Genomic DNA, 23,402 nt, shown 5'->3' with positions numbered 1-23,402 from the left:
CAACAACGCGCATAACACACCCGTCATTCTGTCAAAATGCATATAGTATCCAGTGTTGCCGAAGACAAATATCGTCATTTTTGATTTTATTTATAACGACCACGAAATAAATCATATTACAAACAAAAATGATTAGTTAAAATTATTTGCAACAGCAGAATTAAATTAAAACATTCTTAAAACACTGATTACTATCTAGCCATAACAGATTTTACTCTTCTGTAATTGGCCAACTGTTCCTCATTAACTGATGGAATAACTTTTGTTGCTGCATCCAGCAAATCACATTGCTCCACAGCGCAAACCATATCATCCACAAAATTAGATTTTGATTCTTGAATGCGGCGTCTTACAGCATTTGTAGCTGCCTCAGTAGTAAGAGCATAAAAATCCGCACCAGTCATGTTTGGTGGACATCTACGTACAACTTCTTCCAAGCTCACCTACGGAAAATACAGCATTTGAAACTTACATGTTTACAAATGCAAAGCTAACAATTCTATCCTTACTGTTGGAGCAAGATTTAATTTCCTTGTTTGTGCAATCAAAACCTTTAGTTGGTCCTCTTTATTTTCACTGATGCCAACGTAAATAAGTTTGTCCAATCTGAAATAAAACATATCAGGAATTTTAATTACTCTAATGTCCTGTTTCAAAGGTAGACATAACAAAATATAAACCGATATTGAGATAACCAAATGCAGTTGTATCAATATTATACATATAATCACCTTCCTGGTCTAAGAAGAGCTGGATCTATAAGATCTGGTCGATTAGATGCAGCAATGATAAACACTTGTTTTCCTAGATCTTCAGAACCATTAACTCCATCCAACTCAGCCAGTAGTTGTGAAACAACTCTAAAGAAAGAGAGATATGTTCTTGGGCAAGACACTTAACGACAATTGCTCGAACCCAGTGGTCACTAATGGGTTGTCCAAATTATCAGCCATACATAAAAAAAATGAAAAAATTCCAAAAAAATAATCACCCACGAAGTAACATACATGGTAACTTGTAAGCTGGCACAAGGTGCTAAACCCGTGTGATAACGACTGTCGTTTCCCGGCCACGCAAGGATAAAGTAAGTTACATTCATTTATTCACTCACTTAGGTAAGTCAGTCAGTAACATAGTGTATTTTGAATATCACAGAAACTTTACCCCTGCTAGGCAGGTCAATGACAGTCAATATAACATTTGTGTTCTGTCTCATGTACCATGTGCCTGCTCACATGTTACCACGCATCCAACCTTTTGGGTGATGATTTATTTATATTTTATCATGCATATACCTGACAATTTAAATATATGTTATGCTTTTTTTATAAAAATAGATATTTGAAACCTGTCCATCACTCCACCAGAGTCACCACTTCTGCCTCTGTTTGGTGCAAGAGCATCAAGCTCATCAAAAAACACGACACATGGAGCTGCATCTCGTGCTTTCTGGAACACTCGCCTCACATTAGCTTCACTCTGACCCACGTACATGTTAATGAGCTCCGGACCTAAACAACATGAATAAGTGTAAACTATCTCACAACAGTTATATAAACAGTACCGCCCATTTTTTTGTTTATTATAAACATAATTACCTTTCACACTTAAAAAGCTTAGTGCACACTGAGAAGCCACAGCTTTTGCCAATAATGTCTTTCCTGTACCAGGTGGACCGTACAACAAAACACCAGACCGGTTTAAACCAGTACCAGCTAGTTCAGGATGGTCCATTGGAAGTTGTATGGTGTCGAGTATGTGAGTCTTAACATCTTCTAAACCACCAATGTCTTCCCATTGTACATCAGGTATCTGAAAAAAAGATAAGAAGCGAACTATTAACCCTAAAAATATACCAGAAAATCCTTTTCACATTTACAGTACATACAGCTGATGGGAATAACATATATAAATACATTCATGCTAAATGTTTACCTTTGGCATGCCTATGTTATCAGCACGCTGGGTTTGCATTAGCTTCAAAGCTTCCTCCACATCGCTGTGGTTTGATGTGACACCAGACATGGCTAAGCATTGTTCCTCTGCCCATGATAATCTGCTTCCAACAGCACTACACAGAAAAAGTAGGTTTAATTTTTCAACAGAGTTCATAAAAGTTTCTAGGGATAGGCTTAATTTATGGCCCAAAATCCGGCATAAATCCTTGGTTCTCCGACCTTACCCATATAAAATAGTATAGGGTATAAATTGCTTACCATTTACCAAGTACTCGATCACTTGAAACTTGCACAGATTTACGAAACAGTTCCCAAATATCTCCAACCACAAATCCCTGTATATTTAACATTAACACATAGTACATGATACAAATCAACTATGGGAACACATACTGCTGTATGTTTGGATAGTTTGTGATAATCCATATCACGTGATGCATTCACCAACCGTGAAGCATGAAGTATCATTTCATATCTTTCTTTCTCATCTGGTGCATCAATGGAAATCTACAGGAATTTTTTATTTTGAAACACATTTAAAGTAAATTACCCAGCCTAACCACACCTGATGTAGAAATAATGATCTAATGTCTGAGACTACACTAGTTTTGTCGCTACAAGTTGCTATGACAACAACTGGTAAATCTGCATCCGTTGAAGTTTCGCTTAAAGATCGAATCGACTTTTCCAATGAAGCACAAACTCTATTGTCAACACGACCCGTCTCTCGATTGCGGCCAATACTTTCAATTGATGACATCACAATGGCACAAGGTGAGTAAAGTCTCGCTACAAGTTTAAGAATTGGAAATTTTTTTCAATAAACCAGATAGCAACTTAAAAATAATTGATGTATTATTTTATTTTTAAATACTATAGTTAAACCATCTGTATTCTGAATTTTCTATCGTACAATTAAGACTTGACAAAATAAAAATCAGTTTCCAATTTTTTGGAGAGACGTGTATATTTAATGTTAATATAAAACTGCATATTATAGTATTGAGTTTGTTCAGTTAAATATTGCTTCTAAAATACCATTTTTGCTAACCTCTGCGAAACACATCCGTTATTTTAGATTCTGTGGCACCAGGTGTATCAGCAATTAAACTTTGACAATCAACCTCAAAGAAATGAAGATTTAAGTGATTACAAACATGAGTTACAACACTGTGTTTCCCACATCCTGATTGACCAGATAGCAGCACAGTGCACACATGTTGTAATACTGAGTTTCTAAACAAATTTTCATATAAATAAAATTCTAAAATTAGACTAAGAAATAAATGTATCTATATAATATAAATCAATTTTTTTTATTCAAAACTATTTTAAAATTTTTCCCATAATTTCCGATTTTGAAAAATTCAATAGTTTTAAAATAAAACTTGCAAAAACAAAAAAATACTTTAACTTTAGGTAAAGAGTGTAGGTAATTACTTGTTTAGATATGGTGATATATTTTGTTGAAGGGCTTCTACATGTTTCGATAAACCAGGTAAACCATGCATGAAACCTGGTGTTGTGTTTACAAATGGAATGTAACTGTTAATTGTCCCATCCTGTTGGAAATAAATATTCTTATTCAATGGTCACCGTAGCATTTATTTATTAACAAAACTAGCATTGAGAATATGTATATATATATATATATAGTAGGGTGGAAGAAAATGGGACACCTTTTCATTTTTCTCGTCCAATTTAGTAGTAAACAAAGAACATTCAAAGAATTAAAAATCTATATCCTCCTGAATAAACCGTTGTTAATTGTTTAAAATCCAATTAGGGTATTTTGCCGCTAAAAGTGTCCCGTCTTCTCCCATCCTACTATGTTTAGGATGTAGATTGATAGTTTTCATAATATACATATAACAGATTGGGGAATGTAGTTAAGTATAGTCAGAGATAAAATATGTAGAATAAAGTTTCACAATCATCTGTATAACATTGAGCATTGTATATTAAAGCTGTAATATGTAACTCGGACTAATGTGACCAACCACTACGACACCACCTAATGCTTAGGGGCTATCAGGAAACATTTAAAAGTAAATATGTTTTTAACTGTAAGAATGTTTTAACAACTGTTGATTTGTCGCTATAACCTTTCTTTTCATTTAAATTATTTCCATAGCTTCACTACCGTAATCAAAGGGCAAATAAAGCTATTATTATTATTATAAATGCATTATACCTGGTACAGTGATGTAGACTTTGTGCTCACCAAATAACTTTTACCCTCAGTTGAATCTGGTCCCAGACTGATCACTTTATAATAGATTACATCGCACCTTAAATACACAAACATATTTATAAACTTTTCTGTTATAAAACATAAGATTTTACTTACATGTTACCTATCTCAGTGGAGGCTTCATAAAATTCAATATCATCTAAAAAATATATAAAAATTATAGAACCTAGCAAGTTATATACAAGCTAGTTAAGCTCCATCTCCTATGTTTACCTTTTACATTTAGTGAAATTATATCTCCACTGGTGAGCAGGATTGGATTTTTGAGGAAGTTTACTATAGATTTATCATAACAGCCTGCTGGGGGGTAGTTTGGACTGAGGACAAGCGATAAATGAACTTCAGATGAAAAAGTTGGTGCATCGCCCTCACTCAATTTATGCAGCTGGAAAAAAAGTAAAGATTAATTTTTATGTGATCCAAAAAAAATAATTGTTTGGGAATAATGATTAAAAGTTTGATTAAGATACAATTTTCAAAGCTATTAACACAAAACAATGTTGAAAAAGCAGAAGCTACTAACAGAAAGTGTCGGAAACAATACGAAAAATACAGTGGTACTAGCCTTTTACAAAAAACTGTTTCAACTTTCATCACTAGTAGTAGTACTGTAAGAGTGTTAATACTTTGGGAAATTACAACAGAACAGTAAATTATAAAAGCTAAAAAAAATTCTAAAATGGAACGGACCGTAACTGAATATTGTGAAACATCGGAATTCGGTTTTCCTTGACTTAAATTAAACCACAAAGTAGATGAGATCCATACGTCATGTTTGCTCCACGAGTTCGCTTTGTAATTGACTTTAGTTAACCTTCCCAACTGTTCATCTGAGAGAATTTGAACCATACACGTTCTAGGTTTCTAAAAACAATCCAGTGTCAACTTTTATTGGGGTATTCAAATAAACATTTAAGTAATTTAAATTTACCATTTGTTTTGATATATTGGTGTTTGAAGACAGAACAACAGAAACATATTTTTTATTAGAAATTTGAAGTTGAGATGCAGAATATTCACTGCAAAAATAGAGAAAAATTAATACAAATTGACAAGCACTTTTCTGTTATTCAGTAAAAAATTACCTGCAAATGATGACAGATGTAAGATCTTTCTTATACCATCCTAAATGTGATTCATTGAACATTTGTATTTTTAAATTCATATCGAAAAACTCTTCAGTAATAGATTTATCTACTGATTTCTATAAAGAAAAAGGTGATAACTTGCCTTGCAATTGGACTTCAACCATATCGAGAAACATACAAAAAAAGTTAATGTTAAGTAAGCAAGCATTTGGTGGGTGGTATGCCATGGTAAATACATCAAGCGGTAAATAGTAAATACAGACCTGTGACTTGACAACCACAACTGATGTGGACACTGTAATAATTCCTTGCTGAGCAGGTTCACACTGAACAGCATACAATTCATAAAATCTATCAAGAACATAATTTGTATCTGCACCAAATGCTGGCAGAGGAGGGGCAAGAAAAACATCACCACAACGAACCAACATTGATTTATTGCAGGTGCTTGCAACAAGGAGACCTGTCAATATGAATGAGTTACCTTAAAACATGGTTGTTCTGTTTTATACATACGCTGTGTCAGCTTTTGAGTTTTTGTAATTTTGTGTGTGATTTTTTAAATTTGTTTTAACATATGGCTGACAATTTAGACAACAAAATAGCCATCATTGGATTGGTGCAGGAACCACTAAAGGTCTAAAAAACACACGCGCTGACAGTGGTAGCAGCGTTGAGTCTCGAACCTGTATACTCTAATCTAGAAGCTAACCACATACCATAACTAAACGCAAATAAATTTAAAAAATTCGCTTACTTACCAGTTTCGAATGCATTTTGTTGTGACCAGTTGAAAGTCTCATCTGTTTTGGCAGCGAAAACAACTTGCTCGAGGGGAAATGGTTTTATGTGGCTCACATTATATTGTTGGTTCCCTGATAATTCATAGTGATCGAAAAAATCCTTTGTACAATGTAGAGCTGTGAGGAAATTGAAATGTTAAAATACATTTCTAAACTTATGTTACTATTTAGAAAAGTATTAGGCATATTCTGCAGAATACATATATGAAAAACTCATGTATTTGCTTCAATTAAATAAAATGTAAATAAGGCAACAGCTTGTTTGGCAATATATTACATACTTAATGGGATATTGCTATCTTGTTTGTCAAGGGTTTCTTCGGAGTGCAAATTATCTGAGTGATTTCCCAAGTGAACAACAGCAAACACAAAGGGTTCGTCAGATAAATAAGTGAACTGTTTAGAAATCGCCGCAATTGTTGGAGATTCACACCTGTGATGTAAGCATTGTATTATCTATAAATATTTATTACATTAAACATTTACTGAATTATATTTAACTTTGGCAATTAATTATGAGCTTTATCTATAAATGGCTTAGTACCTGCCAAATATTGTGCACCATTTAACCTGGTCAGCAGCCAAATGCAAAGGATGTATCGGTAGTTGTTGAACACTACGTAGTTTGAACTTGCACAACTTTAAATCCATGTTTGTAAAAACCTTACATCACATAGCAAAAGTAACGTGAAACCAAAACCTAGTGCAGCAAATGTAAACAAAGTTTCCACGTGATTTAGGTGTATTCCCCAAAGCGCTACAATGCGCGTTTAAGGGACAAAACCATTTACCATAATTTTCCCGGTTTTTCGGTTGTAAATAAATACAATAATATGCGGTAAAGCGTTTTTTTTTATAAAACTTTAACAGTTTAATCTTCATATTTTGTTCTTGAGCATTATTTTTGACATATTATATATTCACTTTCCCCTCAAGCAACAACAACATATGCGCTTCTAAGGAAAACTCCGGAAAGGCGAGGTTAAAAGCTTAATAAATACGCCGCGCTTTATTTCGGAACCGATCCACAATTCAGATATTCTAAATCATGTGGAATAAGATCCTATTCCTTGTCATATTAGTTTGTTGGGGCGCTGAAGGACGTGTACTGGAATTGGATGAAAGGTATTCAAAAACTATTAAATCATACTTATTTTATTAAAAAGTTTTATCTAATACTGTACTACATTAATGAAAAAATTGCTATGTATTTATCATATAACTTTACTACAGGTTTTTAAAAGTTGAATCTCAAGGATTATGGCTGGTGATGTTCTATGCTCCGTGGTGTGGCCATTGCAAAAATTTAGAGCCAACATGGATAGAGGTTGGAGCAGAACTTGCAAAGGGGAATTCTGAAGTTTCTGTGGCACGCCTTGATGCTACTAAGTAAATTGATGATCCTAATAAGTTAATATATTTTTTTGTTAAATATTATTAAGTTAAACGCTATCAAATAAATCTAAACTTAGGCCCATTAAATATTTACTTGTGATTTCTTAGTGTCTAATATTTTACTATTACAAGGTATTCCGCCATCACATCAAAATACCAAGTCCGTGGTTTTCCAACAATTAAGTTCTTCAAACATGGTACAACATTTGATTATGATGGCCCAAGATCAAAAGAAAATATTGTTTCTTTTGTCAACCGTGCAAAGGGGTAAATAAAAAAGTTCTTTTTTTTATCCCATTTTTGTTATCCCTGTAAAGATCAATAGCTCATTTATTTTTTTCTTTTCAGGCCTTCAGTTGTGGATATTCGTAACCATGCTGAATTTCTTCAAATTAAACAGCGCTCTACAGTGTTTTTTGCTTATGTTGGAGCTGCTGATACAAACTTAAGAAAAATGTTTGATGAAACCGCAAATTCCTTGTTCACCAGCATTGATTTTTACTCCATTCGGGACGTCTCGATACTTAAGGTTAGTTTACCATAAATGAAGTGTAGTTAAATTGATTCAGCGAAGAAATAATTAGTTATAAAACATAATTTTTATTACTGCAATTTCTATCAGGGCATGAAGATTGAAACTACACCAACTGTTGTTGTGTTTAAAGACAAAAAATTTTACGAAATGCCAGCAAACCCAATGAGTTCCGATTTTGTGCAAATGTGGATTCGTTCTGAACAGTTTCCAAGCTACAATGCTTTAACTGGTTTGATAATTTTTATTTTACATACCTTTGTCTTGAATAATATCTTATAGGTATGAGTTACCATAGTTTGAGAGGTGCTGGTCTGCGCTTTGCTGTTGCAGCTGTGAACAAAAATGACAAATTTAACACGACAATGAAGGACATTGCTTTAAAACGAAACTACCCATATACATTTTGCTGGGTGGAGGGAAATGGGATAGTCAACAGCATGACATATGGGTATGTTTTGTTATGGAAGATTATTTCTAATTACATATAATAATAACGTGTCATTTGAACCTCTTAGTACAATTTCTGTACCAAATCTGGTGGTATTTGACACAAATTCCTATGAATACTACACTCTATGTGAGGAAGGCGATTGCGAAAGTAAATTAAATGAAAAAGAGGTTACAAAATTCTTTAAAGATATCAAAGATGGTGTAATTGAACCAAAAGGAGGTCGTGGGTTTTGGCAACAAACTAAAAGATTCGTAACTGATGCAATTGGTTCAGTTGTGGTATGTAAATTGTAACTCTATTGAGTCTGAATTAACAAATAGGATTTTTTCAACAGGGTTTTTTCCGTGAGAGTCCAATCATAGCCAGTTTGGTCATTCTGCTTCCAACAGTTGTAATCTCGGGATTGTGTGTTTGCCTCTGTTCAATAACAGATGGTCAAGAAGATGGAGAGCAATACACAGATGATGAGGATGAGGAAGAAGATGATCTACCTCCATACAACCCTGATGACTTGGAACAGAATACTGAATTGGAAGAAGAGTTATTGCATGAAGATCTTGCTATTGGAGATTCTAGTGAAGGTGTAAGACAGCGAGTCAACATTAAGCCACAAGAAGAAACAGGATAAAGAAGCTTTGGCAAAACTTCTGGAATAAAAAATGTGATGCCAAGTTATCCCCCGCAAGCTGAATAAGAATAAATGTTGTTGTAAATGTATTGGGCTTGACCCAGCCCGTACTCCCCTAATGAAAAAAGTCATGTTTTTGTGTTCTGCTGTATGCCCTTTGAAAACGGTAAACAACAGTGTTATCATTGTAGTTTAAAACCAATGTATTGGGCCTGCACAAAGAGATGTTCAATAACGTGCCCTTGTCTTCACGGTTTTCATGCTGTACGTTCTACCTAGTGCTAGCACACACGACATTGATATAATGCACTATTTCATTCAAGTACACGTTTTTTGTCTGTCGTATTGTAACCGTTGTATTAAACGGACTTTACATTCGTTAAGACCGTGTCGTGTACTTAGGTCGGTTTGCTTAACCGTGTGCTCGGTGTGGCACTTTATGAAACTCAAGCGTTGTGCAAATAGCGTTAACCAGTGAGCGCAAAATGCCGCGTTCATCGAAACGGCCGTTATGCTTCAGTTGAAATAGTTGAGCGGCAAAATGAGTTAGCTGTTGTGTACATGGAGGAAAATCGACAGGTTAGTAAAACAACTAAATGGAAGTGTAATATATTAACATGGCTTTTAATCTAGTTTCTATTTTAACTTTTACCAGAAACGAAATGGAGGCAGTTCGAGTGACGTCCAGCAACCTTCAGGTATGCAGCTAATCTAGGTTTAAGTTACACAGTTCTTAATGTAGACTTCGTTATAGAACCGACAAAGATCGTAGCTGATGCAAATCAACAAAATGTATCAAAGGTAACAGATACCATGCTTTTAACTGCGGTTTATTGACAAGAATGTATTGGGACATACCCATATAAAACTTTGTTTCAGGACGAATCATCAACACATCCAACAAGCGAAACAAAAGAGCAACACCTACTTTCAGCTATTGTTTTAAATGATATTAATCAAAAGTTGCAGAGACAAGTCTTTCTTCCAAAGCCCCCTGCACCTTAATTTTATTATTTTACTACTTTTGTAAAACTTTAAACCCTGCTTGATGTGTATGTATATATATGTTAAATATTTCCGTACAGTAGCCTATGCAAGAATCGTGTTTCAGTACTTTCAAAGAATAAAATCTAATAAATAAAATTGCTTTAATCAATTTTAGACACTAAGGCAGGATAATTTGTGAAAGTTCATGAATGTGCGCTGAATTAGTAAGAGGTTTTGAAAATTGTGTGTTTAGAGCATGAAATTAAAAACCAACTGTTAAAAATGCCCCTACACACAGATAAATTGTAACAATAATACAAACTATGTACATGTTGTTATTTTATACCAAGCAGAAGATAAAGTTCAGTTTATCAGTTAACGCATGCATGTACAAGAAGTTGCTATGTACAAAAATAGGGATCTTCACTTCTTAAATCTTGTTGAAAAGTGAGGAGAATGTGGCTCTGTCAATTTCTTTTCACTCAGAGCAACTGTGACAGTTTTATAATGCTTGATCTCTGATGCCTTGTGTTCCATGCTCTTACGGAGGCGAGCGATCTCTTCTTTGTCCTGCAACTCTTGTTTCTTTTTTTGTTCCTCCAACAATTTAGCCATCTGCTGCTTTTCAAATGCAAGTTTTTCGTCAAAAAGTCTTCTTTCTTTTGCCCGCTCATCGGAATGTAAATGGGGATCCAATGCAACTGAAATAAAATAAACTAATTAACAAACTGATTCATTAGTTTCGTCCTTATGAACGCAAGTAAGTTTTAAAGAACAAATACGAACTTGTGTCTGTTGCAATCACCGGGAACACAGAACATGCAAAGAAAGAGTGATGTTTAATGTGCGAAAATAAACAAATAAAACATCATTTTCACGATCTGATAATGTGCATAAATAAACATATCAGAGCACGCTGAGCCCCACTTTAACATCACTGTGTGTAAAAATCATGAAAATGATGATCCATTTTAACATCACTGTGTGTAAAAATCAATCCATTCACATGTACTTGGATGATGAGTAACTTACCGACTGGGTCTCTGCTTAATTTTTTTGGCTTCCATGGTTTTTTCAGAACAACATCGATATCGGTGTTTGCTTTGAATAGTGTTTTGTCACGTAGTTGCTGTACTTCATCCTCGACCTGTGTGAAAATAAATCAAACTGTCAACTGTTTACTTCATATTTGAAACTGATATTTTACATTTTTGCTCCATTTTTCAGCCCGATTTGCAGCTCTATGGTCAGTTTCCAGGTTGAAAGGTTTGGCTTTTGTTGGTTCCTTGCTTTTTTTGTTTGCCAAAACGGGTTCTGCATGAGTGATTGTGGAAGGCACGGGATTTGCAGTGAACACGGCAACCTGTGTCAGTTTGGAAAAAAATCAATAAGAATCTTGGTTGGTGCTTTTACACATACCTCAGAAAACTCTATTAATAGGTAGATGCCTGAAATCTTTTACATAAATTACTAAAAAAATGTTTTACAATAGTTGTTATATTACTAATACTAAGATATTGTTATCTTACTAAATCTCAATTAAAAGGAACTGGTTTCCTTTAAACATTTACATTATTTAAACAAATAGGTTCCAATGGTTGCCGTTGTTAATACCTAAAAATAAATTAAAAACGTATAATTATTTAAACTTAAAACAAGAAACATCTGCAGAGTAAATTTAAGATAACAAATTTTACCTCTGCCTCTTTTTCTTTTTGTTGCTTTATTTTTTCCTGTTTCTTAGCAAATCGTTCTTTGTCAGATTTGTCAAAGGAAAATGGTTTCACTTCTAGTTTAGTTGAAACAACTTTAGGCATGAATGGAACACCGAAGATGGGGGGAGGGTGGTAATATGTGGGCTTTGTGGAATTCTGGAAAAAAATGGAGAAAAATATAAAGTTGTCTCTTATTTAACATTAACCAAGCATATGTTATTGGGTTAAGTGTGAGCCCTACCTTGTCCGGTACAACTGGCGGTGGTTTGATCCTGTGTTTCAGTGCAAACGCTGGACTTTGAGGAATCGTAACTTCAGCCACTTGTTTCTCTTTGATTCCCTTGAATAAATATGAAGCGTAAAGCAATGGATACAGGAATAGAACAGAGTAAAAACATAAATAATATTCATGTTGATGACTAATTACAAATTGAAAATACAGACCTGCGCTGTATTTATTCAGGAATGAAAACATGAAAAATATGCATACCAACGCAAATAAACCTATGTTATTGTGGCCATTTCATACTTTTCATGCCAAACAACAACACACTTTAATACTCTGCATTTCTATATTACTTTTACTTACGGTTGGTTTTTCCAATATGGCTACAGGAACTGGCCGAGCTTTGAATGGTTTCTGTTTTATTTCATGATCCTCTTGCTTTGAAGTACGATTTTCAGTATGAAGATTGAATTCAACAGGTACTGTCGATGGTTTCTTTTCCACTTTTTTAAGTGTAACCTCTGTGTTGCTGACTTCTTTGGCTTTAAACTGGTAGCTAGTTTTAACAAAACAAAAGTTAAAATCTTTCCAAATAGACAGTATTAAGTAACCTATACACAAAGTTTGTGAGCTTACTTTTTCATTTCTTGAACTTCCAGTTCTTCTTTTTCCTTTGCACTCATAGTTGCAATTGGACGACTCCTAATTTTCGAGAAATGAGGAGTTTTTGGGATTGTCACTTTAAGAGCTTTCATGGGACCATCTGTCAATTAAGTTAGCAAAAAATTAATAGTTTTTAGCAAAATTTTTAAAGGGGGTACAGCATTTTCCTTTCCATGCTTTAAATGGATAGGTTTTAGCAGATATTTATTTAACTTACTTTTGGCAAGGGGAGCATTTTCGTTACGGGCTCTGAAGCGTTTTGGAGTTGACTTATGAAAATCTCTGATCACCGCAGCCATTGGTACAAACACTGAACCATTGTCAGCATCCCTCTCAAGCTTTCTTTTTGCTTTTTTATTATCATCAGAGAAATGAAAAGGCTTCACCACTGTAGGTTTTAGTTTGTGCTGAATAAATAAAAGTGATTTAGTTTAAAATAAACTTTATAAACACAGTGTAACCAAAAAGGTTAAAAAAATGTTTAACCAGAGAGTCAAAATTAGTTTAACCAAGGAGTTATAAAAACTCGTTTAAACATAGTCTTCTTACAGGTGAAGGATTATGTTTTCTTAAGTCTTTCATGAAATCATTTGAAGAAGAAGCTGCAGAGTCTGATCTTGTTGACATCGGATGAGCTTTGGTAGCTCGGTCAGTCGTTTTAAACTGAAACTCTTAAAAAGTAAATAACGTTCAAGTTTAAAATACATAATCGATTCATACCACAGAAAATTTAACAGCCTAATTTATGGAAAATTAAATTAGTACATTTTTTTGTCAGCAAATAGTAAATATCCATACTAAAGTAAATTGGTACATACCTTTTAAAAAACATATAAAACAACAATGTAAACTAACCTTTAGGAACAGTTAGACTTGGTTTTGTTTTCAAGTTCCAAGATGGCATTCGTCTTGATCTGATTTTCTTTAGCGACATTTCAGAATCGTGTTTTATTTGTTGTGCCTTCTCCTTTGCACACTTTACTTCCTCTAACTGTCTCTCTTCACTTGTTAAGATTCTTTTATGATTGTTTTTCTTGGGTTCACTGCAAAAGATCAAGCATATTACTTGTAAATTGCAAGTGCTAAAAAATGAACTAATAAGCTGGAAAAAATAAATGAAATATTACACAGAACTTGTGATCCAAGATTTCATGGTCACAACTTACTGCTTAAATTAGTCAAACGTTATAACCCCTTTATATGAGTGCTTAGAGTGCTTTGTGCTTCTTAACCCCTGGGCAACTAGTATTTTAGTAAACGTTCCGACGATTATTACTTACTGAAAAAGTTAAATCATGCATTGTTTGGATTCCTTTGCATAAGAAAACATTTATAAAGAAAAGGTTTCAAAATTTGTTGCAAAAGTTTCAGTTTTTATCGTGTGTAAACAGGTTTAGAAATAAATCTTGCAAACAAATTTGTACTTGTTTAGTTTTTTCTTCTTTATAGGAGGTTCTGGAGTTTTGTAAATGTTGTCAGTATTTCGAATACTTCTTCTCAATTGTGGCTTTGGGGCGTTTGGTGTAGCTGATTTCTTGGGTGCACTATAGGATATATAACATACATTACACTCATAGGCGTCGAAACATTAAGCATTCAGACGAAAACCGGGGTGGCGAGATTGCAGTTACGTTTTAGGTTATGACGTCATACGATACGTAACTTTCTAGAAACCGCATTTTTTACTGACGCGATCCGCGATGGCCCGTACGAAGGTATTACAATTCGGCTAAACAAACAATAACCCGGTTAAACAGGCGATGTTACTGCATCCCTAACGTAAGCGTGCTTCAAAATGAAGAAAACAAGCGCATACGATTTGCGTATTTTATAAAATAAACCATTCGCGATTACGGTCGACGATTGAATCTCCAGTGGTTACGCTTTAACTTCTGGCTAGATTTATGTTACTGTTAATTAAACGTACGCCCACCAACGTAACTGTTACATCACAAGCTGTATTGTGATGTCATCCAATACCGTAAGGTCAGATGTTAAGAAATACCAACTTGGGGCGATACATTACGTCAAAAATAGCATTGTGATGCAATCCATTATCGTGACTTTCGTATTGCCTAATTCCAACCCTTGATGTTACAATCATAATTGTGATAGAAATAAAAATCGTAGGATATTGCGCAAGCCTGCACCTGTAAGTTTGACCATCTTTTAATACGTCACAACCGCTACTGTGACGTTTAGGATTAACGTGCTGCGTAACGCGTAATACTAAAGTTAAACCGTAACCGATGCATGCTATAAGATCGTATAAAAGGCATTCGCTTACTCCCGTTTCAACATTAATTCGACGAATTTAACCAGATTTCTAGCGAATCCACGTAAAAAATGCAAATACTTTTTAATAGCTATTATGACGAAAACAATAAACGTGTAAATTGTAACTATGTTGAAAAATATCGATGTATTATTGAATTGCTGTTGTGTCGCATATATTTGGCATGTCATTCCTTACTTTACTACGTAGAAATAAACGCATAGGCCGTGGCTTTCTCCTAATGCGAGCAGATCGTGCTCACAAAGCATTCTCTCGTTTTCTGAAAAGAAACAGGCTAGAGCGTGCTCCATGCGAACGCGTGCTCATAACCGTTCTCTCGTTTCTAAAAAAGAAACAGGCGAGAGCGTAAAGAGTGCTTCATGCGAACGCTTGCTCATAAAGCGTTCTCTCATTTTTATAAAAGAAACAGACTAGAGCGCGCTCTCTGCGAACGCGTGCTCTGATTTAGTGTTTTTTACGCTGTACTAGGAAAAAATACAAGCATTGCCTAACGAAAACCGGGGTGGCCATACGTATTTCGCCACCCCACGTTCTGCTTCCGGGGTGGCGCCGCCACCCCGGCACCCCGGGTTTTGACGCCTATGATTACACTGACTACTGGTTAAATTATTTAAAAATTGTGATGATAAAATTAGAAATATATCTTGGTCAAGCACAAATCATAATTCGTAATCACCTTTTTACAAGTTTTGCTTTTGGTACAACTTTGGGTTTTGCAGTATTCCACGAAGCAAGTCGGCTTGGAGTCATTATATTGGAATAAGCCTTTTTTTCACTTGTGTCAACCTCAGAGGGTGTAACACTTTCTTCTTTTGTATTTATATTGTCACTTTGTAGTTTAATGTCTTGAACAGCTGGTATGGAGAGTTTAATGCATTCTTGTTTTATTGTAACTTCAGAAATAGCCACCTCCCCACTTTCATGCTGCATTTGTAGCTTCTGCTTCAAATCTTCTTCATGTATTATTGATTCTTCAACAGCGTTCTGGTTTAGATCTTCAGATTTGATTGGTTCTTCCGCCACCTTTTGCTTTATATCTTCATCAGGTTTTTTTGACTCTTTAACAGTGTTCTGCTTTAGATTTTTTTTAGGAGTTACTTGTTCATCCGCAGCAGAATCCACTTTATCCACAGGATCAACTTCCCCATTGTCACATTCTGATGTTGTGTTTATTTCACTTTTCACTTGATTATTTTCATCATGGTGGTCCTTTTCTCCAGTGTGTTCAACAGCAATCTCCTGATTTTCTAGAACTTGGATTGATTGACTTTGATCTGTAAAAGAAAAATTAAAACTAACAAACTAAATTTCTTGCTAGGTTAAATGTACAGCTTTTTCTTTTTGTTTTAGAATTCTCCCGCAAGAATGCCTCTATAATAAGCTATGTACAATAAATATAAGCTATACCAGAAAAAATTAATAAAGCATGGCTTTGTTTATTCACCTGGTTTAATTAAACTTGTAGAATCCGCTTTATTTACAATATTAACTTCCTCAGCAGCTTCATGGTTTGTTGAAGGTATATTTTCTTCTAGTTCTTTATTTTGATCACAAATGTCCTTTTCTTCTGTGGGATTATCTACTGGGTCTGGATTTGATAAAATTTGTGTCATTTCTGGTTCCACTGGAATACTTTCACTTTCATCTTCATAGTTGATTGGTATTCCACCATATTCATGACTGTGTCTTCTATCTGTAAAACAAGCTTTTAAATAACTTCATTGAAGTCTTAACCGGCGGATGAAATGTCTGAAATACACTATGTTTGTATACCAGATGAGCCACTAAAAGATTGTTTACAATATGCCTATAGTAGCAAGTAACAGAAGTTTTCAAACTCCTAACTATATTGTAGTTACCAGTACAAGTTTGTTCAAATTATACAGAGTATTAAAATATATATATATATTTAAAACAAAACTGCATTAACTTACTAAAATATGCTTCTGCATCATCAACTGAGTCACACGAAGCATCAAAATCCACAAAATTTGGTGCATCATATTCCCATGCAGCCATATTTAATATTTATAGTTATCCGATCTAAATGAACTCTGCATACAAAGTTGCGTTTATCTAAAACAGAATATATTTAATAGCTGACTGTATAGTGTTAGACAATCGAACAAATTCAAATGTAATACTCTGTTGAAGTGCACTTATAGCATTAATCAGAAATCGGTCTATCAAACGTCGCTATAATACGTAACGCAATGTATGTATGAAAACTTTGAACAATCCAAGCGAGACAAAACTTGTTTGGATTTTGGTTTAGAATTCCCGCTCATATTAATCCGCGTGTGGCGCTCGACTTTTTATTTCTACAGCGGGGTAACGTGTAAAACATAAAAAAATAGTAGAATATCTGTCATGTCATAGGTAAATTAACATTATAATATCTCGACGAACCTTTCCTTTTAACTGAAAAATAATTTTTAACTTAACTAGCATTGAAAATACTAACTCACAATATAGATATAAACCCTGTTCCAAACATGAAAAATAATCGAACTCTTCTTAGCTCATTACAAAGCAACACACGTCATTTGAAATCTTCCTGCTAACCCTTTATAAAGATGCTACAGCTACACAAAAAAAAAACGTTTTATCTGTTACACAACAACTTCTAAAATGTTTTGTGACCGCGTAGGTTTAATGTCAACAAACAACAGATAATGGTATCTCAGAAATATTTTATTGCTAACTTGTTTTAATCATTCGATTACCTGCGCATCAGTACACAATCTAATGTTCATATTGTTAACAAGTTTTAAAAGAAACACAACATATACACACCCCAAGCACTGTTATATTTTTAACCCTCTCAAAATTACTTTCATTTTGCTATCACAAAGTTACTGTGTTTCACAATTGCATTCCTACAACTAATAGCATTGGTTACATTTTTATTTATTAAAATTTTCCTGTACAAATACCGTCTCACGAATTGACATGATTTGAAATACTCGGACATTCTTGCTACTATGAAGTCAAGGGTAATTCCTGGCCCAGTGTAAATTGAAAGGTATTACTACACGGTACACAATAATATAAAACAACCTGCAAATTTACTAAGAAGCCATAAACCAAAACTGCAACCACAAGGGGAAATATATCACAGTAACAAAACCGTACACCCAGCTACGGTTGATCATATGCAGTTCATACAACTGAGTGATAACTGAAGAAAATGTTTCAAATATTTCACTATATCCTTCATCCAGTTTAAGGTAGCAGGTTGCAAGTATTGCCAGCACAATAGGACAACACAGCAGAACCATGAACCTTATCAGGTACCTTAACCTGTAATAAAATACCTATGTTATAAATGGATGAAATACTTTAATATTTCGTTTTTACTTTTTATTTTGTTAAGGTAAGTTAAATCTTACCTTCCTTTGTTTGAATGGACAAACAATGTTGTTGCAACAACATATAATCCAATAGATCCACCAAGAGGAAAGTTGATAATAGACAATGTACCAAAGGTCACAGCTGTTTGTATTAAAGTCACAATTCGGAAGTGAACTTTGCAAGCATCTGGTAAACTAAAAACATACAAAAAATGTTGTAACCACTAAGTAGATCCTTTGCAGGTGCTTTTATAATATTAAGGTAGAATCCAAAAAACATGATTTTTATAGAAAAAACTGTACTATACTGTATAAAACTTAAACACTTATTTGTTTACCTTATATAATAAGGCAGGAACATGCCTACTATGTTGACTGAAACCAACAGAAGTAAAAATCCTTGAACTTGAGAGCATTGAAACATCTCGGCCCAAATGACTGAAAACTTTGGTGCATAGTGCAAGCAGACTCCTAATATATGACAAATTACAATCACCAGAATAATTGGCTGCCAAACGGATGAATTGTGTTGCACCTATAAATAAAACATTAACAATGAGAGTGTACAAAATCAAAAAGATTAAAATCTCCCTAACAAAAGTGCCAGAAGATCCCTCCACACTTACAAAAGATACACCTGACAGCAAAAACATATGAATTCACAAATAGAGTTGTATCTAATTGATAAATATTTAAAACCAACTGAAAAATTACTCATTAGGTATTACTTGTTCATCAGCGAAGGTGGATCCCGTTTCCTGAAGAAGTTGTTCTAACTTTTCATCACTTGCATCCTCATCAACAAGAGTGGATGATTTTCCTTCCTTTTCATCATCTTCTTCATTCATCATGCTCTCCAAAAGCAGAGTAAGAGCGTAGGTATGCAAATAGGAAAATGAAAACAAAAATGCACAAAATGTGCATTATGTAATTTACACTGGGAAACCTTGTTATATGATTATATTTGTTAATCGTTGTAATAACTTGTAAATAATAATTTTTTAAGGATATTTTCAGTACTGGTGCCAAAAGCACTAAACCCAGAGCTGGCATGTACATTCCAATTGAAACATATCTTTCAAGGGAAGGAAGAAAGTAGAAGAAGAAAGACTGATGAAACCTCTCAAGCAAATTGTTTAAGCTGCGACAAATTCCTTCAACCATTCTGTAACGAGAAAAAAAATAATGAACTGAAATTAGTCCATGAAAATTACATTGCATCACCACTGAAACGTATTTGCTGTAAAAAGCTCAACCTACCAATTTGCATTTTTTAAGATGCTATATTATAACTAAATGGTATTTAATATGTATATTTTAAATAACTGGAAATCACAATAAACGGTTAATACCTCATAACATTGAGGCAATTAATTATGTCTGAGGGACTTTCATTAAATGCGACAAGGCTTAAATTTAGTTCAAACATAATCTTACTTCCCAACACGAACTAAGCCAGCATTCCCATGTTGTGGATTGTAAACACCTTCAATGGTGAGTGCCTCGACATTATGTCGCAGAAACTCGCCATGATTTCCACTAGAGGTGCCAGTGATCTGTTGTTTCATGATTAACAAAGTGCTTAATAAAAATTGTTTGAAACTTTCCATGGAGAGTGGATCATATGGAGAAAACTAAACAAAATATAAATTAATTAAACTTTTTAAGTTTAAATAACAAAACAAGCATGCAATTAGGTCAAAAATTAATGGTTTGTACTTTAAAAATTTAACAATTTTTTATAACAAATTCAGCCAAATTTAGGACCATGCATGGACAGTATACTTGTATAAATAAAGTCTAAATATAACTTTTAATAGTATATTACCTTATGGTTTATTGCAATTGGCATTTGATTATCTTGTGAGATCTTCCGTACTAGATTAACGAGATCAAGATTGGGAAGTTGTCCATTAAAACCTTCGATTCGAAGATTCAAATAACTCAAGTTTGGATCCTGAAAAATACTATTTAAATAAAAGAAGTCAAAACAAGAAGTCATAACATTTGTATTACGTTAATATTTAAAACAACAGCAGATTGTATGGCACCAGCTCTGGATGGTAGTTGTGCAGCTTTAATGTTTGATGAGGAAATTCCATGATATTCATTCAACCAAGCTTGTATGCCGTTTAAACCTGAATCACTAAACAAAAATACAATGTCCTTTGCCCAATGCATCTGGCCTGGAAATAATAAATATTTGGATCAAAACTAGTATTTTTTATTTATATACACAACACCAAACAATACTAATATGTATACTATAGAAAAGCTTAAAGGTGTATGCTCTTTTCAAACTCTTATCTGGTACATGAAAATTAAGAAATTATACAAGTCAAAAGTTGTATCTCAAATCCTAAACGTGTTAATAGAATTTCTATTATCATATTTATTCTGCACCTCTTATTTGACGAGCCAACAGAACAGCAATTCCAGTTGCATGATTTAAACTGCCCCATGTTGTAGGAATATTCAAAATTATAGATTCAGTTGTAGCCCCTCTTGCTGCACGAGCAATAGCATAAACATTTGTCCCATTTTGTTCCTACGTAAAAATGTAGGTTAAAGAAGATCAATATTTATTTTATTTTTTATCCACCCAGCACCATGAAACGATGCATAGGCACTTGCATCATAAAAACCTAAGGTTACCCGGTTTGATAGTCAGTGCTTATATGCCTATGTGTCCTAAGGTAAGTTACTCTGTAGATAATTCTCCAATCAAGTGGTGGTTCTAGCACCCTGAGTGTTGGGGTAATGGGCTAACTATGGCCACACTCAAGTTCTCGCCCACATGAAACAAAACTTATTTTAATATTTATTGCTTACTCACTGTTGGATATTTGCTCTGTAAATAATCACTGTAGTAGGAAAAGTCTTGTGAATAAACCTCCAACCCAGCTTTTTGTAGATTCTTTGTCAATGCTTGAACCCTATAATATGGTTAAAAGCTTAAGAAAGATATATTATATAACCATTAAAGATTGCATATTAACTTACGAGCTGCCGCTGCGAGAAAACTTTTTATTCACTTCGGAAATTTCTCTTTCAGACACCAGGAATTGAGGGTCAACCAAGCCAGGCAACAAAGCATTCTCCGAGAAATAGCAAGATGCACTGAAGTTATAATGGCTAAGCAAGGTAAACCAAACCACTCCTGCAATCCATGATAACACGCTGCAAAAAATGACCTTGTTATTTAATTTGTCAAACCTATATTCCCCTTATATTAATTTTTGTTTCAATTATCATACAGCATTTAAGGTTTAGTTGTAAGGGGCTTAATGAAACTCTGAAGATTATCAAAGGAGATTTAACATCAAAACAAACACAATTTAACATGTTCAAAAAAGCCATGAAATTCAACAGAGCATGAATTATCGTACATCATTTTTTTTAAAGCACGGTAATTGTTAAAAAGGTAACAGCTTTAAACTGTATAGAGCAGATTTTACTCTTCACTCAGCATAGCATAGCATAAAACAGTGTCAAATCCAAATTCGGCCAATCGAATGCAGTTTGATATCATTTGAAATATGATTGACAGTTCAAGCGTTGACCAATGCAGTTAATGCAGCTACAACGTCTCCTTTATTTTCTCTTAACGCTCTTTCTGCTTTCACTTTGTTAATTTCCATTTCACGCATGACCAGTTCTACATCTTCTTTGGATATTTTTACAGCAGATAGTTCTCTTTCTCTTTCAGCTGCTTGTTTTGCGTTGGAAGTTTTGCCAAGGTTTGCCAACACATCACCAATGTCTGTAACATGGATTTCTTTTTCTTCAGCGTAATCTGAAAGTTAAAAACAATAAATCAATAACAAACAAATAAATAATATATATATATTATATATATCTTAGGTTTTACACATTTATTACCAACATAACTTAACCTGAACAAAATAACCAAGTCTTAACCTAATAACGAAATAATCAAAAAATTGATAAAAGAGCATTCACATATACATATTCATCATTTATAAACCTAAGCACCTGTAACTCGTTCCAAATCAGCTGCACTTTCGTTGTCATGCTTCTTTTGCTTTTCTTGAGCTTCAGCATCCATATTGAAACTACTTTTTCTACTTTGCTTTCACTAACCCCTTAAACAGTTGGAAACAGCAGATTAGAACTCACCATAACTTGTTGGCATGCAACAAAACTTTCTTGATCAGTTTTCCCGTCATTTCTATATAACCAGCTCAAGCCTCAAAAAGTCATGCCAAGCAGAACTTTATTCTAAGACTACCTCTACATAAAAGCATCCGTGGACAGTTTAAAACGCTAAGTGAACATATTTAAAACAACCACAAATAAACTAAAAGATGAATTAATACAGTAAGAAATGTGATAAATCAATATCCCTAAACAATAGTTATACTACCGGTATTTGACTTTAATAATAACGTAACATAAGACATATATATCGAAATATATACATAAATACAACACCAAAAAGTGCACTGACCGAAAATGACTCTCCTAATAAATATAAATAATTGCACTTTACAATATGTGCTTTGCATCTCTTTTTAATAAATAAAAACACCCGAATAAACATATTTTCATACTAAGTGGAGGACGGACCATGTCTCAATTCTCTTTCAAACTGCTCAGCAGTAAATGTACCATCCAGTCGCTCACAGTTTTTGTTAAAAACGGAGTAAGCACTCAGCTCGTTACTACGCCTTCTATTCGTAGATGTGTTGAAGTAAATAAAAACAAATGCAGACAAAATACAAAACACCATCCCAAACTCCAGCTCAACAAAAAGCCCAAAAAGAATAAGCCACAAAACCAGCTTTAACACAAATGGTCTTCCTATCACAGGTAAACTAGATACTTTGTCTTTTATCATCAAAAACAACCGACTATTCAATGCACGTCTTATCCAGCGGTTAATCAATGCAACAACAGCATTCTCCCTCTTTGTTCTAGATGGTCTTGAAAAGTTTGGCATACATGTTTCAAATTCAGCCTTCTTTCTTGCTCTGTACTCTGCCAGTTTATCTTGTGTTGTAGACATTTCAATTGGGAGATTTTAATC

The 23,402-nt window shown here is 34.0% G+C and overlaps 6 protein-coding genes and 1 long non-coding RNA gene across 7 annotated transcripts; 2 read left to right on the top strand and 5 right to left on the bottom strand.

The window, feature by feature from the left end:
• Nucleotides 1–69: 69 nt before the first annotated feature.
• LOC149738860 (peroxisomal ATPase PEX6-like) lies at nucleotides 70–6,908 on the bottom strand. Its single transcript, XM_089875456.1, has 21 exons — nucleotides 6,648–6,908; nucleotides 6,385–6,536; nucleotides 6,062–6,220; nucleotides 5,564–5,763; nucleotides 5,298–5,416; nucleotides 5,144–5,231; nucleotides 4,903–5,076; nucleotides 4,426–4,597; nucleotides 4,309–4,351; nucleotides 4,153–4,249; nucleotides 3,399–3,520; nucleotides 3,010–3,194; nucleotides 2,524–2,747; nucleotides 2,352–2,465; nucleotides 2,217–2,293; nucleotides 1,936–2,071; nucleotides 1,599–1,812; nucleotides 1,349–1,511; nucleotides 732–860; nucleotides 510–606; nucleotides 70–443 (listed from the first exon to the last, which is right to left on the bottom strand). The coding sequence occupies exons 1-21, from the start codon at nucleotides 6,752–6,754 to the stop codon at nucleotides 192–194; spliced, it is 3,024 nt and encodes a 1,007-aa protein (XP_089731582.1). The 5' UTR covers nucleotides 6,755–6,908; the 3' UTR covers nucleotides 70–191.
• A 43-nt stretch (nucleotides 6,909–6,951) lies between these two features.
• Nucleotides 6,952–9,495, top strand: LOC149738859 (protein disulfide-isomerase TMX3-like). Its single transcript, XM_089875481.1, has 8 exons — nucleotides 6,952–7,228; nucleotides 7,337–7,492; nucleotides 7,631–7,765; nucleotides 7,847–8,027; nucleotides 8,121–8,262; nucleotides 8,313–8,481; nucleotides 8,549–8,762; nucleotides 8,819–9,495. The coding sequence occupies exons 1-8, from the start codon at nucleotides 7,152–7,154 to the stop codon at nucleotides 9,110–9,112; spliced, it is 1,368 nt and encodes a 455-aa protein (XP_089731607.1). The 5' UTR covers nucleotides 6,952–7,151; the 3' UTR covers nucleotides 9,113–9,495.
• A 34-nt stretch (nucleotides 9,496–9,529) lies between these two features.
• On the top strand, nucleotides 9,530–10,255 carry LOC149738858 (uncharacterized). Its single transcript, XR_016384696.1, has 4 exons — nucleotides 9,530–9,691; nucleotides 9,768–9,810; nucleotides 9,867–9,913; nucleotides 9,992–10,255. It is a non-coding gene; the product is annotated as an uncharacterized LOC149738858 (long non-coding RNA).
• LOC149738857 (targeting protein for Xklp2-like) lies at nucleotides 9,927–17,189 on the bottom strand. The gene is made up of 14 exons (XM_089875457.1): nucleotides 16,934–17,189; nucleotides 16,444–16,692; nucleotides 15,676–16,273; nucleotides 14,128–14,247; nucleotides 13,559–13,746; nucleotides 13,253–13,374; nucleotides 12,921–13,110; nucleotides 12,677–12,803; nucleotides 12,404–12,596; nucleotides 12,056–12,154; nucleotides 11,797–11,970; nucleotides 11,307–11,462; nucleotides 11,132–11,246; nucleotides 9,927–10,800 (listed from the first exon to the last, which is right to left on the bottom strand). The coding sequence occupies exons 1-14, from the start codon at nucleotides 17,016–17,018 to the stop codon at nucleotides 10,523–10,525; spliced, it is 2,694 nt and encodes an 897-aa protein (XP_089731583.1). The 5' UTR covers nucleotides 17,019–17,189; the 3' UTR covers nucleotides 9,927–10,522.
• Nucleotides 17,190–17,893: 704 nt separating this feature from the next.
• LOC149738855 (GPI-anchor transamidase component GPAA1-like) lies at nucleotides 17,894–22,631 on the bottom strand. Its single transcript, XM_089875475.1, has 12 exons — nucleotides 22,493–22,631; nucleotides 21,356–21,532; nucleotides 21,189–21,288; nucleotides 20,756–20,900; nucleotides 20,369–20,538; nucleotides 20,181–20,309; nucleotides 19,790–19,986; nucleotides 19,364–19,517; nucleotides 19,081–19,227; nucleotides 18,691–18,887; nucleotides 18,392–18,547; nucleotides 17,894–18,302 (listed from the first exon to the last, which is right to left on the bottom strand). The coding sequence occupies exons 1-12, from the start codon at nucleotides 22,540–22,542 to the stop codon at nucleotides 18,071–18,073; spliced, it is 1,854 nt and encodes a 617-aa protein (XP_089731601.1). The 5' UTR covers nucleotides 22,543–22,631; the 3' UTR covers nucleotides 17,894–18,070.
• LOC149738856 (huntingtin-interacting protein K-like) lies at nucleotides 21,533–22,486 on the bottom strand. The gene is made up of 2 exons (XM_089875512.1): nucleotides 22,349–22,486; nucleotides 21,533–22,148 (listed from the first exon to the last, which is right to left on the bottom strand). The coding sequence occupies exons 1-2, from the start codon at nucleotides 22,419–22,421 to the stop codon at nucleotides 21,904–21,906; spliced, it is 318 nt and encodes a 105-aa protein (XP_089731638.1). The 5' UTR covers nucleotides 22,422–22,486; the 3' UTR covers nucleotides 21,533–21,903.
• Nucleotides 22,606–23,381, bottom strand: LOC149738854 (uncharacterized). The gene has a single exon (XM_089875510.1). It carries the CDS (start codon nucleotides 23,379–23,381, stop codon nucleotides 22,926–22,928), a length of 456 nt encoding a protein of 151 aa, XP_089731636.1. The 3' UTR covers nucleotides 22,606–22,925.
• Nucleotides 23,382–23,402: the final 21 nt, after the last annotated feature.

Source organism: Ciona robusta, chromosome 3 (genome assembly GCF_009617815.1).
Source record: "Ciona robusta chromosome 3, ASM961781v2".
Lineage (NCBI taxonomy): Eukaryota > Metazoa > Chordata > Ascidiacea > Phlebobranchia > Cionidae > Ciona > Ciona robusta.
The sequence above is the reverse complement of the archived record's forward strand: the minus strand, read 5'-3'. Positions and strand labels throughout refer to the sequence as shown.

Bases quoted from the DNA above. Each gene is read 5' to 3' on its own strand.
- LOC149738854 (XM_089875510.1), bottom strand. From the start codon at position 23,381: ATGTCTACAACACAAGATAAACTGGCAGAGTACAGAGCAAGAAAGAAG.
- LOC149738857 (XM_089875457.1), bottom strand. From the start codon at position 17,018: ATGGCTGCATGGGAATATGATGCACCAAATTTTGTGGATTTTGATGCT. The intron at 16,693-16,933 runs GTAAGTTAATGC...CTTGTTTTACAG, and splicing joins TGATGCAGAAGCATATTTTA to ATAGAAGACACAGTCATGAA. The intron at 12,155-12,403 runs GTAAGTAAAAGT...TATTTATTCAAG, and splicing joins CCATATTGGAAAAACCAACC to GGAATCAAAGAGAAACAAGT.
- LOC149738859 (XM_089875481.1), top strand. From the start codon at position 7,152: ATGTGGAATAAGATCCTATTCCTTGTCATATTAGTTTGTTGGGGCGCT. The intron at 7,229-7,336 runs GTATTCAAAAAC...ACTTTACTACAG, and splicing joins GTACTGGAATTGGATGAAAG to GTTTTTAAAAGTTGAATCTC. The intron at 7,493-7,630 runs GTAAATTGATGA...TACTATTACAAG, and splicing joins GCACGCCTTGATGCTACTAA to GTATTCCGCCATCACATCAA.
- LOC149738856 (XM_089875512.1), bottom strand. From the start codon at position 22,421: ATGGATGCTGAAGCTCAAGAAAAGCAAAAGAAGCATGACAACGAAAGT. The intron at 22,149-22,348 runs GTGCTTAGGTTT...TTTAACTTTCAG, and splicing joins TGATTTGGAACGAGTTACAG to ATTACGCTGAAGAAAAAGAA.
- LOC149738855 (XM_089875475.1), bottom strand. From the start codon at position 22,542: ATGACGGGAAAACTGATCAAGAAAGTTTTGTTGCATGCCAACAAGTTA. The intron at 20,310-20,368 runs GTAATACAAATG...AGTATTTTTCAG, and splicing joins CTGTTGTTTTAAATATTAAC to GATCCAAACTTGAGTTATTT. The intron at 19,518-19,789 runs GTAAGATTATGT...TTCTCGTTACAG, and splicing joins GGCTTAGTTCGTGTTGGGAA to AATGGTTGAAGGAATTTGTC.
- LOC149738860 (XM_089875456.1), bottom strand. From the start codon at position 6,754: ATGGATTTAAAGTTGTGCAAGTTCAAACTACGTAGTGTTCAACAACTA. The intron at 6,221-6,384 runs GTATGTAATATA...ATTTCCTCACAG, and splicing joins AGATAGCAATATCCCATTAA to CTCTACATTGTACAAAGGAT. The intron at 5,077-5,143 runs GTAAATTTAAAT...GATTGTTTTTAG, and splicing joins CCAATATATCAAAACAAATG to AAACCTAGAACGTGTATGGT.